Source organism: Vigna angularis, chromosome 4, assembly GCF_016808095.1.
Source record: "Vigna angularis cultivar LongXiaoDou No.4 chromosome 4, ASM1680809v1, whole genome shotgun sequence".
Classification (NCBI taxonomy): domain Eukaryota; kingdom Viridiplantae; phylum Streptophyta; class Magnoliopsida; order Fabales; family Fabaceae; genus Vigna; species Vigna angularis.
This window is the reverse complement of record NC_068973.1, coordinates 9760812-9782207: the sequence shown is the minus strand read 5'-3', so window position 1 is coordinate 9782207 and position 21396 is coordinate 9760812. Positions and strand designations below refer to the sequence as shown.

At 30.1% G+C, this 21396-nt stretch overlaps 2 protein-coding genes across 4 annotated transcripts; one reads left to right on the top strand and one right to left on the bottom strand.

The window, feature by feature from the left end:
* The first annotated feature begins 3820 nt into the window (after positions 1 to 3820).
* On the top strand, positions 3821 to 6592 carry LOC108330671 (galactoside 2-alpha-L-fucosyltransferase). The gene is made up of 2 exons (XM_017565178.2): positions 3821 to 4188; positions 5006 to 6592. Exons 1-2 carry the CDS (start codon positions 3969 to 3971, stop codon positions 6448 to 6450), a joined length of 1665 nt encoding a protein of 554 aa, XP_017420667.1. The 5' UTR covers positions 3821 to 3968; the 3' UTR covers positions 6451 to 6592.
* Positions 6593 to 10663: 4071 nt separating this feature from the next.
* On the bottom strand, positions 10664 to 12945 carry LOC108330737 (uncharacterized). Of its 3 annotated transcripts, XM_017565260.2 has the most exons (6): positions 12815 to 12874; positions 12437 to 12493; positions 11602 to 11772; positions 11408 to 11517; positions 11010 to 11152; positions 10664 to 10907 (listed from the first exon to the last, which is right to left on the bottom strand). In XM_017565260.2, the coding sequence occupies exons 3-6, from the start codon at positions 11744 to 11746 to the stop codon at positions 10865 to 10867; spliced, it is 441 nt and encodes a 146-aa protein (XP_017420749.1). In that variant the 5' UTR covers positions 11747 to 11772; positions 12437 to 12493; positions 12815 to 12874; the 3' UTR covers positions 10664 to 10864. The 3 variants fall into 3 exon arrangements, with proteins under 3 accessions (XP_017420749.1, XP_017420750.1, XP_017420748.1); XM_017565261.2 differs by lacking the exon at positions 12437 to 12493 and having other exon boundaries at positions 11602 to 11757; positions 12815 to 12945; XM_017565259.2 differs by lacking the exon at positions 12437 to 12493 and having other exon boundaries at positions 12815 to 12941.
* Between the last annotated feature and the right edge of the window lie 8451 nt (positions 12946 to 21396).

Here is a 21396-nt window from a genome sequence, read left to right as displayed (position 1 = left end):
CCCATCAATACAAAACAATTACCAAACACCTATGTTAAATGCATTTATTGTAGCTTTCTAGACATACAATACTTTAAGAATCATTTAAAATTTTATGCATTCTTATACTATAAATTATTTTGAATTTTCTCGAATCTCAGATCAATAACATTAATATCAATATCTATGACAAATTATAATTATTATTGAAATATATAAAATCTTTCGCAGATGAAAGAGATAAACAATAAAAAATTATAATATGTAAGAAAATAAAGGATAGTTGAGTGGATATGAACAATCAAACTCTTAATATCTTCTAATACAAGAATGAGTATTTATAGTTTAGAAAAGTTAAAACTTACTGATATTTCTAAAATTAAAAATGATTTAGTATAAGATTCAAATACATTAAATATCAACACTTTCATCAACTTTTATTCCTATTTGTATTCTTTCCTCGTATTTTCTCAAGCACACTTCCCTTCATATTTGTATAATGTAGATTTTGTCCTTATATATTTACAATGTTACATGTAACATCCCAAAAATATATAGCATAAAACCATATAAAGGAGTTATTATATAATAATATTGTAGGGCAGTTACAGATATTATAATAAGATTACAATTATCCTAAAATAACCATAAAATTTAAAGCTTTACAGAAGTTTTACACCATCCCCAAACTATACACCTAACCGATCGGGTAATACAGGATTAAGATTCAACCGAACGGTTCAACCAAAAACTATAAACAGTAATATGACCGAACGGTCATAATCTAAACAGCAGGATTCTCGTCGTCCAACTCCTGCTCCAACGTACACTCCTCCCCCTCTGCTCACACCCAAAAAGGGTGATCATCGCAATAGGAAAAGCCGAACAAAGACATGGACAAAACAGGAAATAAGGGTAAGCTAATGTAATTTAATTGTGCAAACATACATACATTTCGTACAAGTACAACCAATGCAGAACCGAACACTACAACATACCAAAACAAATACAGATAAGCATATACAATAGAACACTATACTTCATGCATAAACCGGACACCTGACTTGACCATCCGAATTGTATGAATATGTAGCTTGAGGTCGTTCATGCACTCGGGTGGTGTAGTAACTAGAAAACCATCAGCTGCCACCCGAGGTTAGTCCGTTATAACTCACCCAAGAACCTATGGGCTAGGACCTCCTGCCATTACCCATCTCTACTTGAGAATTGGTAATCATCATAATATCAGGATGAACTCCATGAATTTCACTGTCCATTTTCATACTTTACCACTTCAATACACTTTTCACTGAGACATTCCTCCTTGGAATTCTCTTCCACATTACTTGAAACATATGCCTTATTGAAATATCAATAAAATTTCCCATACACAATAGATCAATACAACTATCTCAATCCATCAGAGTCGAACAGTGAAAATAACATTTAAAGACCAAATATTCATTCATAGAAGAAAACCAAACGACAACAACACAACCCTCGAGTACGACCGAACGGAAACTCACTATTTATGACAAACCGAACACCATTACCAAACTGTGTACCAGTACATGACCGAACGCTAGTACTAAACAAAATACTAGTACGAGACCGAGCGTTATAACCTAAGACGAACACCTACAGTTTAGTCCGAACACCTATAAATTAAACTTAACGCATTTAAGCTTAATACAAGTACGAGATCGAGCACTAGTATAAGAACGAGCGCTAATGAGAGATCACACAACCCAATAAGACCGATTGCGAACACTAACATAAATGCTAGTATAATACCGAGTGCTAATACTAGCATATTGTTAGTATAAGACCGAGCATTAACACTAGCATAACTGCTAGTACAAGACCGAGCGTTAACACTAGCATAACTGCTAGTACAAGACCGAGCACTAACACTAGCATAACTGCTAGTACAAGATCGAGCGCTAACACTAGCATAACTGCTAATACAAGATCGAGCACTATCAAGAAGGAATTGCTTAGTACAAAACTTACCACTACCAACTAAGACTGAAAGGTCATGAACAATAAGACTAAAGAGATCGAACACAGTTTACAATCAAAAGCTATTACTAGATCGAGTGATATATTCAATTGAATATTAACATAATACCGATCGGTCATTAACTGAAAATCTACAATAGCAGAACTCAGTTAAGACCGAGCACCAAAGAAAACCGAGAAGTCAATGAAAGACCCTCATCAAACAACATAATTCTGCAGAATGTCTGCAAAATTATGATCGACACCAATTCTTACCAATCATTCAATTTTTACACACAATGCATAATCATCAAAAAATATTTTCATACATCAAAACCAAGTAATTAAATTAGTTAGTTTCCCTTACCTCTTAATTGGACAGAAAACTCTCAGTGTAGAAACTTTCTCACCACCAAAAATCTTAGAAACCTAAGGTTCACGGATTGATGAAAATAGACCAACCACAAGACCAGAAATGTGATCAGCATTTTAAGATAAGAAGATGATAAACACATGTAACCAGAAACTTGGCTTGCATGTGCCAGAAAACAGAATTTCTAAGAAGAAGAAGAACTTACCAGCTCAAACAACCACTTGATCGGTCGAAAGAAAGCTCTTGACACCAAGAAAACTCAAGCACCACCTAATTGTTGATCAGATGAAGAGAACATGTGAAGTTCAAGAAAGAAGTTAGAGAGAAGGAGGAGAAAAACTCAGGAAGGTTGAAGAGAATAGGTGCATGCAAAAAGTGGCTCAAAGTTTTGAAAAATTTATTTATATACTACTATCAAAAATCGATCGACCACTCAGCTACGCACACCTATTTTCCATTTTCTGAATTCTAAATTCTTACACCTTTCATTCTCTACTGAATTTAATGGTTGCAGATTTGTATTTATCTTTTTATAACGTTGTACATTTTATTTTTTAATAACATGTTATTAACACATCAATCCATGTTATTATCATGAGTTGACAGTGACAAACGTGTTTTTGTTAATTATGGACAAAATACTAAAATACATCCGTTATTCTTTTTAAAATTAAAAACAAAATGGTCAATATCTATAATTATATAAAGAATTTTTTTTTCATATTTTTTTTTTAATTTAACTCTTTAAACTAATATTTTTTTTTAATTTAAATAAATATTTTATCAATCTTATTTTTTAATTTTTTTTAATTGACCATTTCTTTAACTTAATATTTTTTAATTATAAAACTACTTACAAAATAAATAAAAACTAATTGCAATAAAGTTACAAGAATTATTTTAATTTTATGATAATAACAATAATTTTATTTTTAATTGATATAAAAAAATGTAAACATTCTGCGTATGTGTTTCATTAATTAAGTATAAGAAAAAATTTATCATAAAAAGTAATAAATTAGAAAAAAATATAACAACATTTATTATAATTATGATTATATAAATTTTTTATTTAACTATAGTTATAAAGTGGAGTAAAATAGAATATATATATATATATATATATATATATATATTATTTAACTAACCTTTATAATATATTTTGCTATAAGTAAAATTTTCCAACCTTAATATTTCTACCATTGGACAAATAATAAATAAATAAATAAATGAACAGAAAAAGGCATATTATTCAGTACATGTATTTGAAGAAGACAAACAACCACATATTCATTAAAAGTAATTCAATATTTTACTATATATCTCATAATAGTAAGCATGTTTCATTTTAAAAATATATAAAATTAACTTACCATAACGTTTGAGTAGTGTCTCCTCCATAAATTTACAATGTAATTTTTCCCTAAATAAATAATTAAGTTTTGTAAAATAAGAGTAAAACTGGTTTAGTCAAAACTTGAGTTGTGGCATGATGAGTGGTGTTATGGTTATGGAAGAGATCTCCAACTCCAAAGTGATGTAAGAGTAACTAACACAGGACAGTGTTTGGGAAGAAGCAGCTCATAACTGAGGTCGAATTCAACCCACAGTGCACATGAAGAGGCACTGGCGCAACATCAGTCACGACGAAGAAAGCCTTCCAGATTCCGATTCCGACACGCGCTCCACCAGGAAATTCCCTCTCACGCGTCTCATGGCGTTCTCTCTCTTTTTTTCTCTATTCGTTTTCTCCCTCACGTTCCTTTTCCCACACCCTCCCATCGAATCATCTCCAACTGTAAAAGCTCTGCTCCAACTCAAACAAACTCAACAAGGTTTCTTTCTCTTCTTCTCTTCTTCTTTAGTTTATGATTTGGTCTTCATTTCTGTTTCAACTTGATAGACTTTAGATCTTGTTCAATTGTGTGGGTTGTTTTTGTTTTGTGTAATGTGTCTGCTGTGTTGGATTTGTTTCTGATGAATCACAACCTATAAGTCTTTTCTGGTTTTCTCTACATTTTTGCTTCGTCAAATGTATGCGGTGCAAAAGCTAATAATAGTTGGAGATCCCACCGTGACTGTTGATAAGGCTACAATACTGTATGTGAATGTCGACTTGTGACTTAACTTTTGGAATTGAGTTAGGTACAAACTAAAAAATTTGAGATGGCATATAAGTCTGATCGATCATCTTTAAATATTTAGTCTTGCGAATTTCGTTCTATTTGATGTTTCGTTTTTGACATTGACATGAAGTAGTATTGCTGATCTTATAATAATCAAAATCAAAGTAATATACATAAGTGGGGTTACACGAGAAAACTTATTCGATTGAGTCAGAATCAAACTCAAAATTTTAAGGAAGCATACATGAATTCAATGAAAGAGAGAACTTGATGTTTTCCGAGTGTTTTTGTAGTTTTGTAAATGAATAAACTGATTTTCCCTGAGAACTTAGGTTTTAGATGAGTTCAAAAGCACTATGTGATTCATGTACCTGATTTAACCTAGAGGAATATGACTTCTGATGTTGCTATTATTGTAGTGACCTGATTTTCCCATTTCCAGATGTTTTAAATATTTGATTTTCTTCTTATGTGCATGGATGAATATTGTGGTTTAACAATGGAATTCTTCTTCTTTGGCTTGTAGGTGACGTATCTGATTCTTTTGAGTTGCAAAAAGATAAACTACTTGGTGGCCTTTTAGCAGGTGGTTTCGATGAAAGATCTTGCTTCAGCAGGTACCATTCTGCCTCGTATGGGAAAGGACTATCAGGAAATCCTTCACCTTATCTTATTTCTAGATTGAGAAAATATGAAGCTCTTCACAAGGAATGTGGACCTTACACTGAATCCTATAATAAAACGGTGAAAGATCTCAGGTCTGGTCATGTAAGTGATTCCCCTGCTTGTAAATATGTGGTATGGATTTCATATAGTGGGCTAGGGAATAGGATATTGACCTTAGCTTCTGCGTTTCTATACGCCCTCCTCACGAATCGTGTTCTATTGGTTGATCCTGGAGTTGATATGGTAGATCTTTTTTGTGAACCGTTTCCACATGTTTCCTGGTTTATCCCTCCTGATTTCCCTCTCAACAGTCAGCTTTCCAAATTTGATCAGAAATCTGATCAATGTTACGGAAAAAAGCTGAAAAATAAAGCAACTACAAAATCCACGGTGCCCTCTTTTGTCTATCTTCATCTAGCACATGACTATGATGATCAAGACAAACTTTTCTTCTGTGATGAAGACCAAACTTTTCTTCAGAAAGTACCATGGTTAGCGGTTAGAACAGATAATTATTTTGTCCCATCTCTATTCTTGATGCCATCGTTTGAGCAGCAACTGAGTGATCTCTTTCCGAACAAGGAAACAATTTTTCATTTCTTGAGTAGATATCTTTTCCACCCCACCAACAAAGTATGGGGACTTGTTATTAGATACTATCAAGCTTATTTAGCTAATGCTGATGAAAAATTAGGCATCCAGATAAGAGTGTTTGAAACTGGAACTGGTCCATTTCAACATGTGTTGGATCAGATCTTAGCTTGCACCTTGAAGGAGAATCTTTTGCCTGATGTTAATCGAAAGGGTGATTTTGTTCACTCATCCGGAAAGCCGAAGTCAAAAGCTGTACTGATGACATCGTTGAGCTCTGGTTATTTTGAGAAAGTGAGAGACATGTATTGGGAACATCCTACTGCGACAGGAGAAATTATTGGCATTTACCAGCCAAGCCATGAAGGTTATCAACAAACAGAGAAGAAGAGGCACAACCAAAAAGCTTGGGCAGAAATGTACTTATTGAGCTTGACCGACGCGTTGGTCACGAGCTCGTGGTCTACTTTCGGCTATGTGGCACAGGGGCTTGGAGGTTTGAAACCATGGATACTGTACAAGCCAGAGAATGGAACAGCCCCTGATCCTGCTTGTCAACGTGCCATGTCAATGGAGCCATGCTTCCATGCTCCTCCCTTCTATGATTGTAAGGCTAAGAGAGGAACTGATACTGGTGCACTTGTTCCACATGTACGGCACTGTGAGGATATGAGCTGGGGTCTTAAGCTTGTAGACAGCTTTAGTTCGCAATAAGTTGCTACGGTCATGAATGCCTTCATGACTGTCATAACTCATAAGTTTTGCAAATTTTGTTGTACTATAGAATTGGTTATTGGTTTGAATTTTTTACTGTTTCCTATAGAAATCATGAAATAGAAAATTTTCTTCGTCATTACTATGTTTCGGTTGAGTGTATAATCTATTAGCATCTATTGGAATGACTAGGATAACAGGTAACATGTGACTTGCGTATATTTGGATGCACTTGCGTAGAGTATAGTACTGATTTAGGTTTGAAATATTAACTTCCTCGATGACTGGTTTTTCTTCGAGAATGTAACTGCCTATTTTTAACAAAGTTTCTTCTTTTAAGGGTTAAATATGTTTTTCGTCTCTTAAGTATTACACGATTTTGGTTTTAGTCTCTATTCGAAACTTTGATTGCTTTTAGTCCTTATAGTTTTGAAACTAGTACTATTAGTCCTTAAAATTGGACGGCGTTAACTTTAGTTTGATATGGCTAACGACGATGCCACGTCTTATGCCAGTTGTCGTGCCCGTTGATTGTTTCATTTTTCAAGTTGAACCTAACTTTGTCATCTACGGCGACCCAGAAGCTTCTCGTCTCTGCCCCCTCGCCCTCCAGCACCATGGTCAAGAAGGCACCGACATCGTCACTGTGGCCAGTATAAAGTTTCTATATTTAGGATTTTGGGTTTCTCTCTTGCGTCAATCGTAATGGCTGCTCTGCAATACTTGGAATCGTTGCACAACGCGCACCCTGAGCTCGCCGAATGGTACAATTCGCTCGCGGAACCGTACTAGAAGAAGCTCTGGCATCAACTCACCCTCAAGCTCGAGCAGTTTGTCACACTTGCTGTTTTTCATTTTCCACTCTTCTTCTTGACATCATTTTCTATTCTGCTTTTTGTACTCGTAATTGATGGAAAGTTGTACTGTACCTCGGTTTGTTTTGTTTCGGAAATTGTTAGGTTTAGGTTTAATTTGTTTTTGTGTGTGTAGTTGTTGGTTTGAGCTTGATTTGGGAGTTAAGGGTGATGTTGTCTAGAGAGAGTGATTGTGCTGCTGTTAGGGTTTTGTTTTGGGGGGCTTGAATTGTTGTGTTTGGAATGGTGGGAAAGATGGGAACTTTTTTCACAGGGATTAGTTTAGATTTGGCGTCCAGTTTTATGGTTTTAGTTATTTAGATTTCGAAGAGAGTGGTGAGTGATGATTTTTAGCGACCCGGTATATACTGGTATAACGTGTGGATCATGTGATTGGTAAGTCAAGGACCATGAAGATCAGAGAGCAGTGTCGTTTGGATGGAATGGAACTTCAGTCACATTGGACTGAATGTGGATGTTTCACTTCAAACAAGATCAAGCGAGCCCTGTTAAATTTGGGAATGGCTTAAGTAATTAAATTGAATGCAATTTTATTCTGTTGATGCCTACCAAAAGGTTGTCGTGAACGGCGACAATGCCGGCACATTCCTGGTCACGGTGCTGCTGAAGGGCGAGGGGGCAGAGACGGGAAGCTTCCGGGTCGCCGTAGATGACGAAGTTAGGTTCAACTTGAAAAATGAAACAATCAACGTGTCACGACAGTTGGCATAAGACGTGGCCTCGCCGTTAGCCATATCAAACAAAAATTAACATCATCTAATTTTAAGGACTAATAGCATTAGTTTCAAAACTATAAGGAATAAAAGCAATCAAAATTTTGAATAGGGATTAAAACCAAAATCGTGTGATACTTAAGAGACGAAAAACATATTTAACCATTCTTTTAATTATATTTCTTTACATCTAATTGCATTAGAATCACCTCAAGTGGTAAAAACTAAACATATTCTGAGTCACGGTTTTAAAAAGTCAGACTTAGACACAAACTCAACATAGATCAGATTAACTATGAAGTTAATTATTTTTTCTTGACATATAAACTGTGATTAAATTAAAAAAATCTTTGTTTTCATATTTAATTTTTGATTTGATATTTATTTAACTTTTTTTTAAGTCAACTAAATTAACTTAATGTAAATTCTGTCCATAAGACTTGTAAATAATTATTTTTTAATATAAATTAGAGAGTGTTTTAATTCAGAATTCTAAAATTAACACAAAATTGTTATAAACAATTTACATTGTAGATCAATTTCACAAATAAATTTAATTCACTAAGTTACTTTTATGTGAATACCAATTACAATGTATTTCTTTTCAATAATCGTATTTCTTTATATTTTTAAGATAAAAATAGAATGACGAGAATAGAAACAAAATATGGTAAAGAAAATTAAAGAAAATGAAGATGGATTAATGTGAAAGTATTTGAGAAACTGAAAATGTCAAGCGCTAAAAATGTAAATACAGGAAAACAAATTAACAATGATAAAACAAACATTATTACTAAATTAGCCATTATTCTCTTCACGACAATCTCATAATATATGTATAATTTGTCACCTCATTTTTTAAATATGAACAACTTATTTATATTTTTCCTATTTTATGTAAAATAAATGAAAAATTACATAATTTATAATAACTGTTTAAAAACATCATGTTGTGTCAGTTATACTACGTCCATTTTTTATGGTAGTTACTGTATCGACTTCTCTTTCGGTTTCGAGTAATCTATTTTTCAATTTTATCTAACGAACGCCTTATTTGAATGCATTTCTTGATTTGTCAATCATTCTTTAATGTTCACTTCATTCTAGCTTTATTTCAGTTCCCTTTTTTCGATTTTATTTGTAGCTATTCATTTCTTAATTTTTCCTTCGATATCTTTATCTTTTGATGTAATTATTTTTTTTTTCAATGTGGTTATTTCTATATCCTCTTCGATCTCTTGATATCTTCATGGGTAAGATTATCGTGTTTTTGTTCCATTTAACTAAGTATCAACTTTTATAAGACTCGTGAGTCGTAATCCGCCCTTTCCCTTTTCTTGTTTTCTTTTTCTTCTTTATTATTTCTTCATTTTCATCATTTCTCTAACTCTACTCTCTCTCATCTTCATAAATTTCTCACTCAATTTCTTATTTTTTTCAAAATCGTATTTTTGGAATAATGATTTTTCTAAAAGAAAATCTGTCAATTCTTATTTATATAAGAGTTCATTATTTGTTCGATTGAATGAAAAAATTACTCTCTCAAGTAGTTTAACTCTTAACTAATATATTATATTGTTTGATTCTGTTGCTCCGGAGTATTTTGAATTTTAAAGAATTTTCAACTCTTTCAAAGTATTACTTGGAATACGAATAATTTCCATGTAAGAAGTTATTCTTGATCAAATATGGCATATTGATTTATGTTTAATAGAAATTAAAATGGGCGCCTACGTTTCTGCCTCTGAAATTTATGAAATATTATGACAATTAAGGATCATTGGAATATTGGATGGTCATTTTGGGATTTCCTGAGACATGGGGAATGTTACAGTGGAAAACTACTTTAATTTGAGGTTTGAAACTTGGTACGACAAATTAGATTTAGTTGTATTGAATTGACTTAGGTTTGGAATGACGATGCAATCTAATTGAATAGAATATTGAGTTTTAAAGATCATTTTGGATTGAAATGCTTGTTGGAACGTGAAATGTGTGTGATATGAGTGTATTTAAATATCATGAATTGGTTGGAATGGAGAGAATGATTCTCACAAGTCTTAAAATTGATTCTGTAGATGTAAAACTACTGGTTTTACAATTCACTGAGAAAATTGGGACTTAGCTAATGAATTTCAACTCCAAAGTAAAGGCCAATTCTAGGCCTAAATTTGCTAAGCAAATTCAAATTCACCCAATGAATCAGATGAATGTTACAGTAAATTAGATGAAGTTACACAATAGAATTACATTTACCTAGCAAACCTCAACCAGAAAGCAATTAGAATAATTTTTTAATTGAATTTGGTCAGCAATTGGCGTCTCTTGCATAAAATATATTTTTTATCAGACTATATAAACACTAAATGGTTTAAATATTAATGTATATCACAGGCTATGCATATATAGTGATGTATATCATACATTTGATTGAATTCATGGATGATAAGTTGGATTTGATTGTAAAAGTCACATACCTATTGCAGTATGCTGACTATGTTTGTGAATGGTATGTTTTAAATGCAGACATATATGGTTAACAGTGATATCCTAATAGCGGTCATATAAATCTTTCTCGAAGATGAAATTGGGGGTCTACATGATTGGTATTAAAGCAGTAATACGTCACAAAAAGAGGTAAAACCATCCACATTCACATATATTCTCTGAATTATCAAAGTATGAGAAAGCAAAATCAATACACATACTAGAAACTGTCGGTTTCTATTCTCAACCACAACCACAAAAGGAGAGAAAGCAGATAATTATATCATAAAATTAAGTACTCTGATGTCCTTGAAGTTCAGCTTCGTTCTTAATCAGGAATCAGTTCTTTCTTCCTTCACTTAAGATAATATGGTAGCCATGCCTGCAACATCATCCAAGTAAACATTGGCAAGTCTTCCAAAATGATGAAGTGAAGGAGCACAGTTGGTAATCAGAATAATTAAAGTTAAGGGCAAGAGAATACGTTGATTTGAAAGGAGCACTAGTTGCGCCAACAGGTGTGCCGAAGGCAACGTCCTGAAATGGCCCGGCCATCTTTCCTCGGGGAAACCATCCAAGGTCTCCACCCTTCTTTCCCGAAGGACATTCAGAATACTCTTGAGCTATCTGTGGTAAGCGAAATATTTTTTATAATAATTGACCAAAATATGTGCTCTAGACTAAATTGCAAATGAACAGATTCGTATTTATACTTTTCAATGTACAGACATTCATCAAACTTCACATTACTTACAACAGATTGCGGGGGAAGAAAAATATTCTGTATTTAACTAAGCTCCCTTATGAACAGAAAACCAAAATAAGGATTTGAAAAATGAAACAAGAATAAAATTCATTGTATGACCTCCAAAAGAAAAATACCTTTGCAAACTCAGCTGGCGGGACCTTATCTCCGTTGCCGAGCCAACCATCTTGCAGCTTCTTGTAGGCTTCATTGATCTTACTTTGTTTCTCACATAAAATATGCCTAGCTGAACGAAATAAAAAGCCAAAAAATAAATCATTGTTGAAAAGAACTAATGATGGATACAATTGTATCTTGGAATTTTGTTTACCTTTTACGTAAGTGCAAGTACCGAGCCCATCTCCACCTTTCCCACCTTTTCCTTTTCCCTTAGAAGCATTCTCATCACTTCCACTTGCAGCCTGCTTCCCCTTCCCCTTCCCTCCTGACTCCTTTGGCTTAGAGTCTTTTCCCATGTTTATCACAACTTAAATAATTTCCACTGTATAAGCAGACCAAACATTTGAAGATTGCAAATGTAAACCAGTAAGAGTCAAATAACAAAGGGACACTGACTATTGACAGATTCACACAACGATAATACAAGCAAATAAAATGCAGTAATGCATATAACTCTAGCAACTTCAATAGAAATACATGTACCATATGCTTAATGGATTTCCCTGTTGGAGATAAAAGTAATGAAATATCAAGAGGAGAGCATAGAAAATTTAAACCATCCACAAAAGAAGAAATGATGCAAAAGAAGAGAAAAATGGGTGGCCAAAAAAGCAAGCAACCGCCCTCAATCTCCCAAGTAAAAAGAAAAAGAAAAAAAGAAAAAAGAGAATTTATCTACTCCACCCAACATTGAACTCCTACGAAACAAGTCCAATCTGTCTGACAGAAATGCACGGGTGGGGTATTCTGAATAAAATCACTGGAATTGACCTTCGTCTGTCCATGAAGACCATAAGTAAACCCAATACAATGAGCTCATATCAACAAATTTTCAGCCTTTTCTTCTAACACACAGAAATCAATTCAAAAGCCCAAGACAAAGCCATTGCTCCTAACAACAGGCTTAACAAAAATGAATCTACGCTTCTATATCTATCAAAATAACGAACACAGGCAATCAGTCTATCTAACTATAAACTTCAGACCTTCTTAATTCCAGTTAAAATCGTTCAACAGAGGTTCGCTAAAGGCTCTCGAGACTTCTGGTAAAAGGAAAAAGAAAGACACAATTAAAGTTAAAAAGAAAACACAAGGGTTGAGATGTATGAAACAATTAATTCATACAAAAACACAATCCGAACCAAACCATGAGCATAAGCCATGTGATTAAATCAAGGGCAATATGGAAATGGAGATTGATGTCGGGTTTCGTGAAAGTGTTACAGCACAGATGTGTCGAAGCGCACAGCATAAGCAATAGAAAACATATGCACAAACAAAGAGAAAGTAGAGAATTGGAACAAACAAGTATATAAATATCTGGGACCTTTTCAGCTAAAAGAACAAATGAAATAGAAAAATACCCAAGTCGGAGACTGAGAAGTTATGAAGAGCGATGAAGGATAGTAACGAGTCACCACACTGGTACTGGAGAAATAAGAATCTCTTTCCGTTTCGCTTTTTTCGTTTTTACGCATTCAATTGAACGAATTGGGCCAGACCCAAAGTTAAAAACCAGGCCGCTTCTTCCTTCACCCCCACTTTTTCTTCTTCCACCACTAAAATCAAATGAGTGTTTTATATTTTAATAATTATTAAAATATGATTTATGTTATAATAATAGTTATATTAAAAATATAAAAATAAAATAATTAAAATAAAAATAATAAAAATAAAAATAAAATTATATTAAATAAAATATTTAATATATTCAAATATATTAAATTATATTAAAATATTAAATTAAATTAAATAATTATTAAAATTTAAATAAAAAACAAAATTTTAAAACAATTATTTATCAAATAACAAATAAAATTATATTAAATAAAATATTTAAATATATTAAATTATATTAAAATATTAAATTAAATTAAATAATTATTAAAATTTATATATAAAATAAAATTTTAAAAACCATTCGTTATCGAATATGGATATCTGATTCATAACTTATCTGATATCTATATCCCATTAACAAATCTTTTAAAATTTTGTTTTTTTTAAATTTTAATAATTATTAAATTTAATTTAATATTTTAATATAATTTAATATATTTAAATATATTAAATATGATTTTAAGTATTATTTTTATTTTCATTTTTATTCTTATTTTAGTTATTATTTTTTAATTTTCTTAATAGAACTATTTTAAAAATATAAATCATATTTTATAAATTATTAAAATATAAAAATATAATAAATAATATTATAATTTTTATTTAAGTTTAATATTTATTAAATTTTAAATAAAAAACAAAAGTATTAGCATATTTTACGGATTTTAATATATAAATAAGTTTTTTAACATTTTCATTTTTATTTAATTTATTTTAATATTCTATTATAATTTAATATATTTGAATATATTAAATCAAATTTATTATTATTATTTATTATTATTATTATTATTTTTATTATTTTATTTTTATTTTTTTAATATAACTATTATTATAATATAAATTATATTTTAATAATTATTAAAATACAAAATTATTTTAAATAATATTTAAATTTTAAATTAAATTAAATTATTATTAAGGAGGTGAAGATTGTTTTTAATAAAAAAAAAAGAAAATGGAAAAATATTTATTAAAGTTAAAAATAAAAGTTTTGAAAAAGTTAGAGATACAGGATAAGATGTCAGAAGATTAAAAGTAGAATTTTTGGAGGTGCTTATAAAATATTGGAGGCGTAGGATGAAAGACTAAAATCAAATAAGCCAATTTCATCCTTATAAATTTATGATAAAATCTTAGTTAAATCTCTCACCCCAAACTTTTCTTCTTCACTTTCCTTTATAAGTTTTTTTAGTTGAGTTCATTTAAAAAAAAAAAACACAACTAAAAGAACCTTAGAATAAAGGTGAAAAAAAGAGAGTTTAAAATCAGCTATTGAAGATAACGAAGTTAATTTCTCATATTTAATTATAAATTTTTAAGAGTAAAATTGGAATATACGATTTTAGGAGGGTGCAAGAAAAAAAAAAGAGTGTTGGAAGAAGTGACCTAAAACCCACATGGACTACTTCCTACAACCAAGGTCATTTTTACCTTTATTCCTTTTTTTTATTCTTACACTTCCATAAAATGAGATACCTAATATATTTTTAATAAAATATGAAAAGGTTAACTCTTCCTTCACCTTCACTCACATTCACTTTCACCGACCGAGTTCCCTATTGCTTCATAATTCTTTTTATTGAAGTTTTTGAAGGTTTGCTCCATCCTACATCACCTTCTTCATCAACTGAATAAATGTAGATGTAGTTATTTTTTCATTTTGTTGTTGGGATTGTGTGTGGTGTCTCAGGATGGAATGAACTTGGCTGTGTTTTTTTAGTATGTTCTAGATTGTAATCCGTGATGTGTTACCAGACTTGGAAAAATGTTTTGGATTACACATTACAAAATATGTTTACTAGAGTGTATTATGGAGTGTATAATTTATAATGTGTCGGAAAAGTAAGCATATATTTCAGAATATGTAATCTAAAATGTGATTTTGAATCTGGAAATGCATTTTGGATCGCACAAACATATACTTTTACATTGCTCAATCTCAAACTTTTCAAAAGGATTACTTAATCTCTCTTTTTTTTTTAATTGAGAAATTTAGAATAGACAAATAATTTTGTATTACTAAACACTTTTGAACTTATAAGATAGTCACGACATTAGATAGTGTAAGAACCTTAACTAAAATTTTACTAAATTAATCTTCACATGATTGTATGTTAGTTTAATGTCATGTTCTTATCGTCTGATGAAGACTTCACTTATCATAAGATACCATTATGCTTATTAGATGAAGCAAAGATCACAGGATGTTATTGTGTCTTAGGAAATTTGTAGTTTTAGAAAGCTTTCATATATCAAATGAAACACATTTCTGTTCTGTATTTTAGTGTAAAAACATTTATTGAAAATTAATAAAGATATGTTTATATTTTATTCAAACAAACATTCTTTACGAGAATCCAACATCAATAAGTGAAAATATTGGAATGTGTTTCTCACAAAGTCCATAAGGTCATGTAGGCAATCAAGCTACAAAAATTTTCTTCTTCGTATAGCTTAACACCTTTTATAAGAATGTATTGTAGGTAGCATTAACTCCTTCATTAGTTCTAAACTTCTTTGTGATATGATACAAATGTTTTATGTGAGAATTATTCTCATAAGTTAATTGAAGATGTCTATAAAACATCTAATAAAATATTCATATATAATATATAAATGCATCTTGTTACTTTCTTACTCGTCTATTATTATAGTATATTAACACAATATTATATAAATGATAAACAAAACAATACATGAAAGGTTATGATTTGCTTAGTTGATTTGATGAATTTGTTGTATTTTACTTAAAAATTATATATTTTAATAAATCATTAATACTTCAAAACTCAATCTTATTTATTATTATAAAAGTATAATTTCAACCAAGAAAGTATGATATGTTTAGGTTTGTTTAGGATCAAACCGTGTCCATATATATATTCTTGATAATTTTTGATGAAAAGACCATGATAACTTTTTATCAATGGACATACAAATTACTATATTTTTAAAATCAAATTAATTACAATTCACTGTCATGTAACTCTTCTATATATATAAATACTACCTATTTGCATAGGAAAATATACAAAAGAAAAACATCAAAACTCATACAAAAGTGTTTTGTCTTGTGCTCTATACAATCTTTTAAAATATTAGATTCATAAAGTTGAAAAATCATTCATTGTACTCGATCGATCTTACATGTTGTTGTATATTGGGAGAGGAGCACATAATTTTTTTGTCTTGTCTTGTGCAATGAGAGCGTTAATTCTCTTTAAACATAAAACTCTGGAAAGTCCACAGAAAAATGATTGTTAATTGCTCTTTCTAATTCATTCTTTATTTATAATTTTATTTGATATTGTTATTGTTTATTATAATAATTTTTTGTCTTGATCAATTTCTTTTTATCCATGTCTTTTTCTTGTTTTTTTTTCTAACATCCTTATAGAGAAAAATTCTATTAAATTTATTTTCATTATTCCTTTTATTGAAAAAGCCAAAGATCTCTTAAGTAATGAACTTTATTAAGAGAATTTTATTTTATTTTTTTCTAATATTCTTAGACAGAAAATTTCTATTAAATTCAGAGTAACTTTATTAAATTTATCTAGATAATATTATGTCTGCTATGTATATGATAAAGTTACTCTTAAGTAAGCCTGGAAAATTTATGGGTGGAAATTTTTTCTATTAGCAACAACAAATGAAGTTTTGTTTCACTAAAATAGGATTATTTTCTATGATTTCTAAAGTTATTAATTCTTCTATTATATTAAGTGATGGTTCAACAACTTCTGCTACTAAATATGATGCTTCTAATAAAGATATTTTATCATGGACATAGTTTAAGTGCTTTGTTGGATAATATTTATAAATTATTTTGTCATACCAAAAATGCTATTGAGTTATGGGAATCACTTGATCTCAAATATAGATCTGCAGAAAAAGGTTTATCTAAATATTCTTGTGAAAAAATAATTGAATTTCAAATGATTGATAATAAACCTATTTATGATTATATTCATGAGTTTGAAAATATTGTTTATGACATGAAATTAAAAATATTATTTTATCTGACATTATGCTTGTAGATCTTTTGATCTCAAATTTGCCTCCTTCATAGTTTGATTGTACCCAAAGTTTAAAACATAAGTATGGAAATTTCTCTATGATTTCTTTGTGTGTCTTCGTATAGAGGAAAAGCACTGTTTTTTTCAAAAATTTGTTCAAAATTCTCACTCTACTTCCAAAGCTTATCTTGTTGAGAACGGTAATAAGTGTGAGAACTCTTATAAGTCTAATAAAAAATGCTTCAAAAAAACATGGTTTTAATAAAAATAAGTTTGCAAAAAAACCTTCTTTTTGTAAAACAAAGAACAACTTTTCTTATAACAATAATAAACATAAGGATAAAAATATGGGGAATGAGATGTTTTATTTTTGTTCTCGGCTAACTAATCATCTAGCCATAAATTGCTTTTAGTTTCACTACCAACCTATGTCAAATTCAAAACCTGAAGCTAATAATATTGCTATGGGTGTTACCTCTCATTTCCCATTTGAAAGGTACCATGTGGTTAATCCTAAGTTAAATTATCTTTTTAACTCATAATTGGTTTATAGACTATGGGTCTAATGTTCAAGTGTTTGCTGATAAAAAATTATTTTCTTTATATCAGGAAATAAGCACACATGGGAAATGATAGCATGACACATGTTCTAGAAGAGGGTCAAGTAAAATTATAGTTAAGTTCTAGAAATTATCTTATTTTAAATGGAATCTTTCATGTTTTTGAAATTAGAAAAAAATCTCCTAAGTACTTCTTTGTTAGTATAACAAGGTTACAAAGTTGTTTTTTAGTCCAATATAGTTATTATTACTAAACATAGAGTTTTTGTAGGTAAATGATATATTTGTAATGATGTAAGTTAAGTTCTTATGTGTTTTCATTAGTGCAGAATTGACCTTTAACGTCACCTAACAAACATCGGTTCACCAAACAACCAAAGTAAATTATTGATCGATGACATTTTCGTAAATAAGTGGGCATATAGACGTTTGTTAGAAGAGGGGCCCGACGTCTATAATATTATAGACGTCTGGGCCCCTCCTAACGGACGCCTAAATGGCTGACAAGGTAAGTGAGGAGTTATTTTTTTCAGCCATTTAGGCGTCTGTTAGGAGGGGCCCCAACGTCTATAATATTATAGACGTCGAGACCCCTCTTAACGAACACCTAAATGGCTGACAGGGTAGGTGAGGAGTTATTTTTTTCAGCCATTTAGGCGTTTCATATATTTTGATAGTTTTGGTATTGGATTGTTTTTTACATTAAGTATAACTTTTTTTATATGAAACACACACACACACACACACACACACACACATATATATATATATATATATATATATATATATATATATATATATATATATTATAGTATATTGTTCTGAGACAATTTTCTATTTTTCAGGTGTGGTTTTATTGTAAAATTAAATTAATTTTTTAAAAATAAACACCCATTAGACGTCGATTAATGCATTGCTCGACGTCTATAGACGTCTATCAATGCACAAACCGACGCCCAATGAGTTACAGTAAACAAAACGTTTCAGGGCCAATAGACGTCGGAGATGGCCACATCCGATGTCTATATACACGTCTGTTATATCCCACATCCGACGTCTATATAGACGTCGGGTATACCCCTCTGACGTATATATAAACGTCGGGTATACCCCCCTCCGACGTCTATATAGACGTCGGGCATCGTACCCGACGTTTGAGTAATGTCACCCACAAAAACGTTGAATACATATCGGACGTTAAAAGGCCAAAATAACAGATGTCTAAAACCCTTTATGTACTAATGTTTCCTTCTAATAGAATATCTGGTAGCTCTTCTTTGATTATTACAAATGTTGAAAGTTGTGATATGTAGCATGTTAAACTAGGTGATATAAATTTAAATTCTATTAGAATATTGATGTCTCTTGATGTTATTTCTAAATCTTCTATTGATTTGAAGAAAAATGTGAAACATGTGTTCAATCAAAGTAACCAAGAAAGTCTTTCTACTCATGTATGAAAAAAAAAACTAATTTATACATAGTGATGTATGTGATAGTAATGATGTTTTAACATGCGATGAAGATATTTTATTACTTTTATTGGTAATTTATTTAAATATTTTTATGTGTATTTAGTAAACCACAATCATGATTTTTTTTTTGAAAAAAAATCAAAATATATAAGTCTAAGGTAGAAAATAAATTAGAAAGAAAAATTAAGATTTTTCATTCCGATAAAGGGGTGAATATATGTCTTTAGAAATGAGTAATTTTTGTGAAACTCGTGGTATTATTCATGAAGTAACACTTCCATATAGTCCTCAATTTAGTGGTGTAGCTGAAAGAAAAAAAATAAAACTTTGGTGATGATTATGTTTAGAAGTTCTGGTTTGTTTAAAAATATGTGGGGTGAATCTTTATATTATGTTTTCCATATTCTCAATAGAATTTCTTGTAAATATTCTGACAAAAACTCCTTATAAGTTATGAAAAAAAAGAAAACTTTTTTTAATATTTTAAAGTGTGAGAATGTCTTGCAAATGTTAATATATCACTTAAAAAAATAGAAAAGTAGGAACATATGTGTTTTTATTGGTTACTCTTTGCATAAAACTACTTATAAATTCTTGGTTATTTAAGTGAATGAAATTTCAAACAATACTCTTATGTAATATAGATATGTTATTTTCATTGGAAATATTTTTCCTTTAAAATATAAATTGACTAAATTGTTTGTGATACCTCTAATATTTGTTTGTCTTTTGGTGATAATGTTATTTTTGTTGCTTCTAGTTTTTCCTTCAAGTGAAAATGCTAATAAAAATATTCAAAATGAACCTAGGAGGAGTGAAAGAAAAAGAAAGGTTAAAGATTTAAGTCTTGACTTTTATTCTTTTCGGTTTAAGGATGATCTTAAAACTTATGGTGAAGCAATGAGATATATTAATGTTCTTTTTTTTGGAAAGAAGCTATTAATAATGAAATGAATTCTCTTAAAGAAAATAAAATTTTGATTTTAACATATATTTCTCTTGGTTGTAAAAGTATTGGATCTAAATGGATTTTCAGGTAAAAATTAATGACTCATGGGTCTATAGATGAATTTAAGGTAAAACTTTTTGTTATTGGTTGTCAACAAGTAAAATGTGTAGATTTCTTTGATACATATTCACTTGTTTCAAAAGTCACTACCACTAGAGTTTTGATTGTTCTTGCTTGCATTTTTAATTTACAAATTCATCACAAGGACATTAAAACTATTTTTTTTAAACGGTGATTTAGAAGAAAATATATATATGAAACAACTTGAGGGCTTTATTGAACCAAAGAAAGAAAATAAAGTATGTAAACTTATTAAGTCTTTATATGATTTAAAACAAATACCAAAGTAATGACATGAAAAATTTGATCGAGTTATTCTTTCATATGGTTTTCATATTAATAATAGTGATAAATGTGTATATGTAAAACAATATAATGGTTGTGTTTATGCTATTTTATGTCTATATATAAATGACATAATAATATTTTGCAGCAATAGAGATATTATAAAGGATGTGAAATACTTTGGTTATGTAAATGTACTATTTTAGGTGTTAAGCTTATAAAGAAAGATTATAACATTATTTTAACAAAATCTCGTTAATGCAGGAAAGTTGTTCAAAAAATTCATTTATTTTGATGTGACATCGGTTTAACCGATCTACTAAATTAAATAAAATTTTAGATGAAGGCATTTATTCTCAAATTATTGATTCCTTATTACATTTGACAAATTTATTTAGACCTAATATTGCATATGTAATTGGTAGATTAGAAAAATATATACACAGTCTTGATCATTCTCATTGGACTACGTTAGAGTGTTTAAGTATTTGAAATGAACTATTAATTATGGAATTAGCCCAAACTTTCTATTGTTATTGAATGTTATACTGATGCAAATTGGATTTCTAATTCTGATGACCTAAAATCAACTATTGGCTATGTTTTTATTTTAGGTAGAGGTGCGATATCATGAAAATATGCTAAACAATTTATTATTGCTATTATTGAGACAAAATTTCTTAAAAACTTTCTATATTATTTTCAATAATCAAGTTTGTATATCTATAGCGTCTAGCAAAAAAATTAATAAAAAAAAGCATGAGAGTGAGACCTATTACAACCTTAATTATTCATGGTATTGTTTCTCTTTACTTTGTTATGTCAGAAATAAATACTGCATATTTGCTTAACAAAGGATTGACACAACAAGTACATGGGTGGAGCTCTGGTCTACATACTGACAGCTATTGCAAG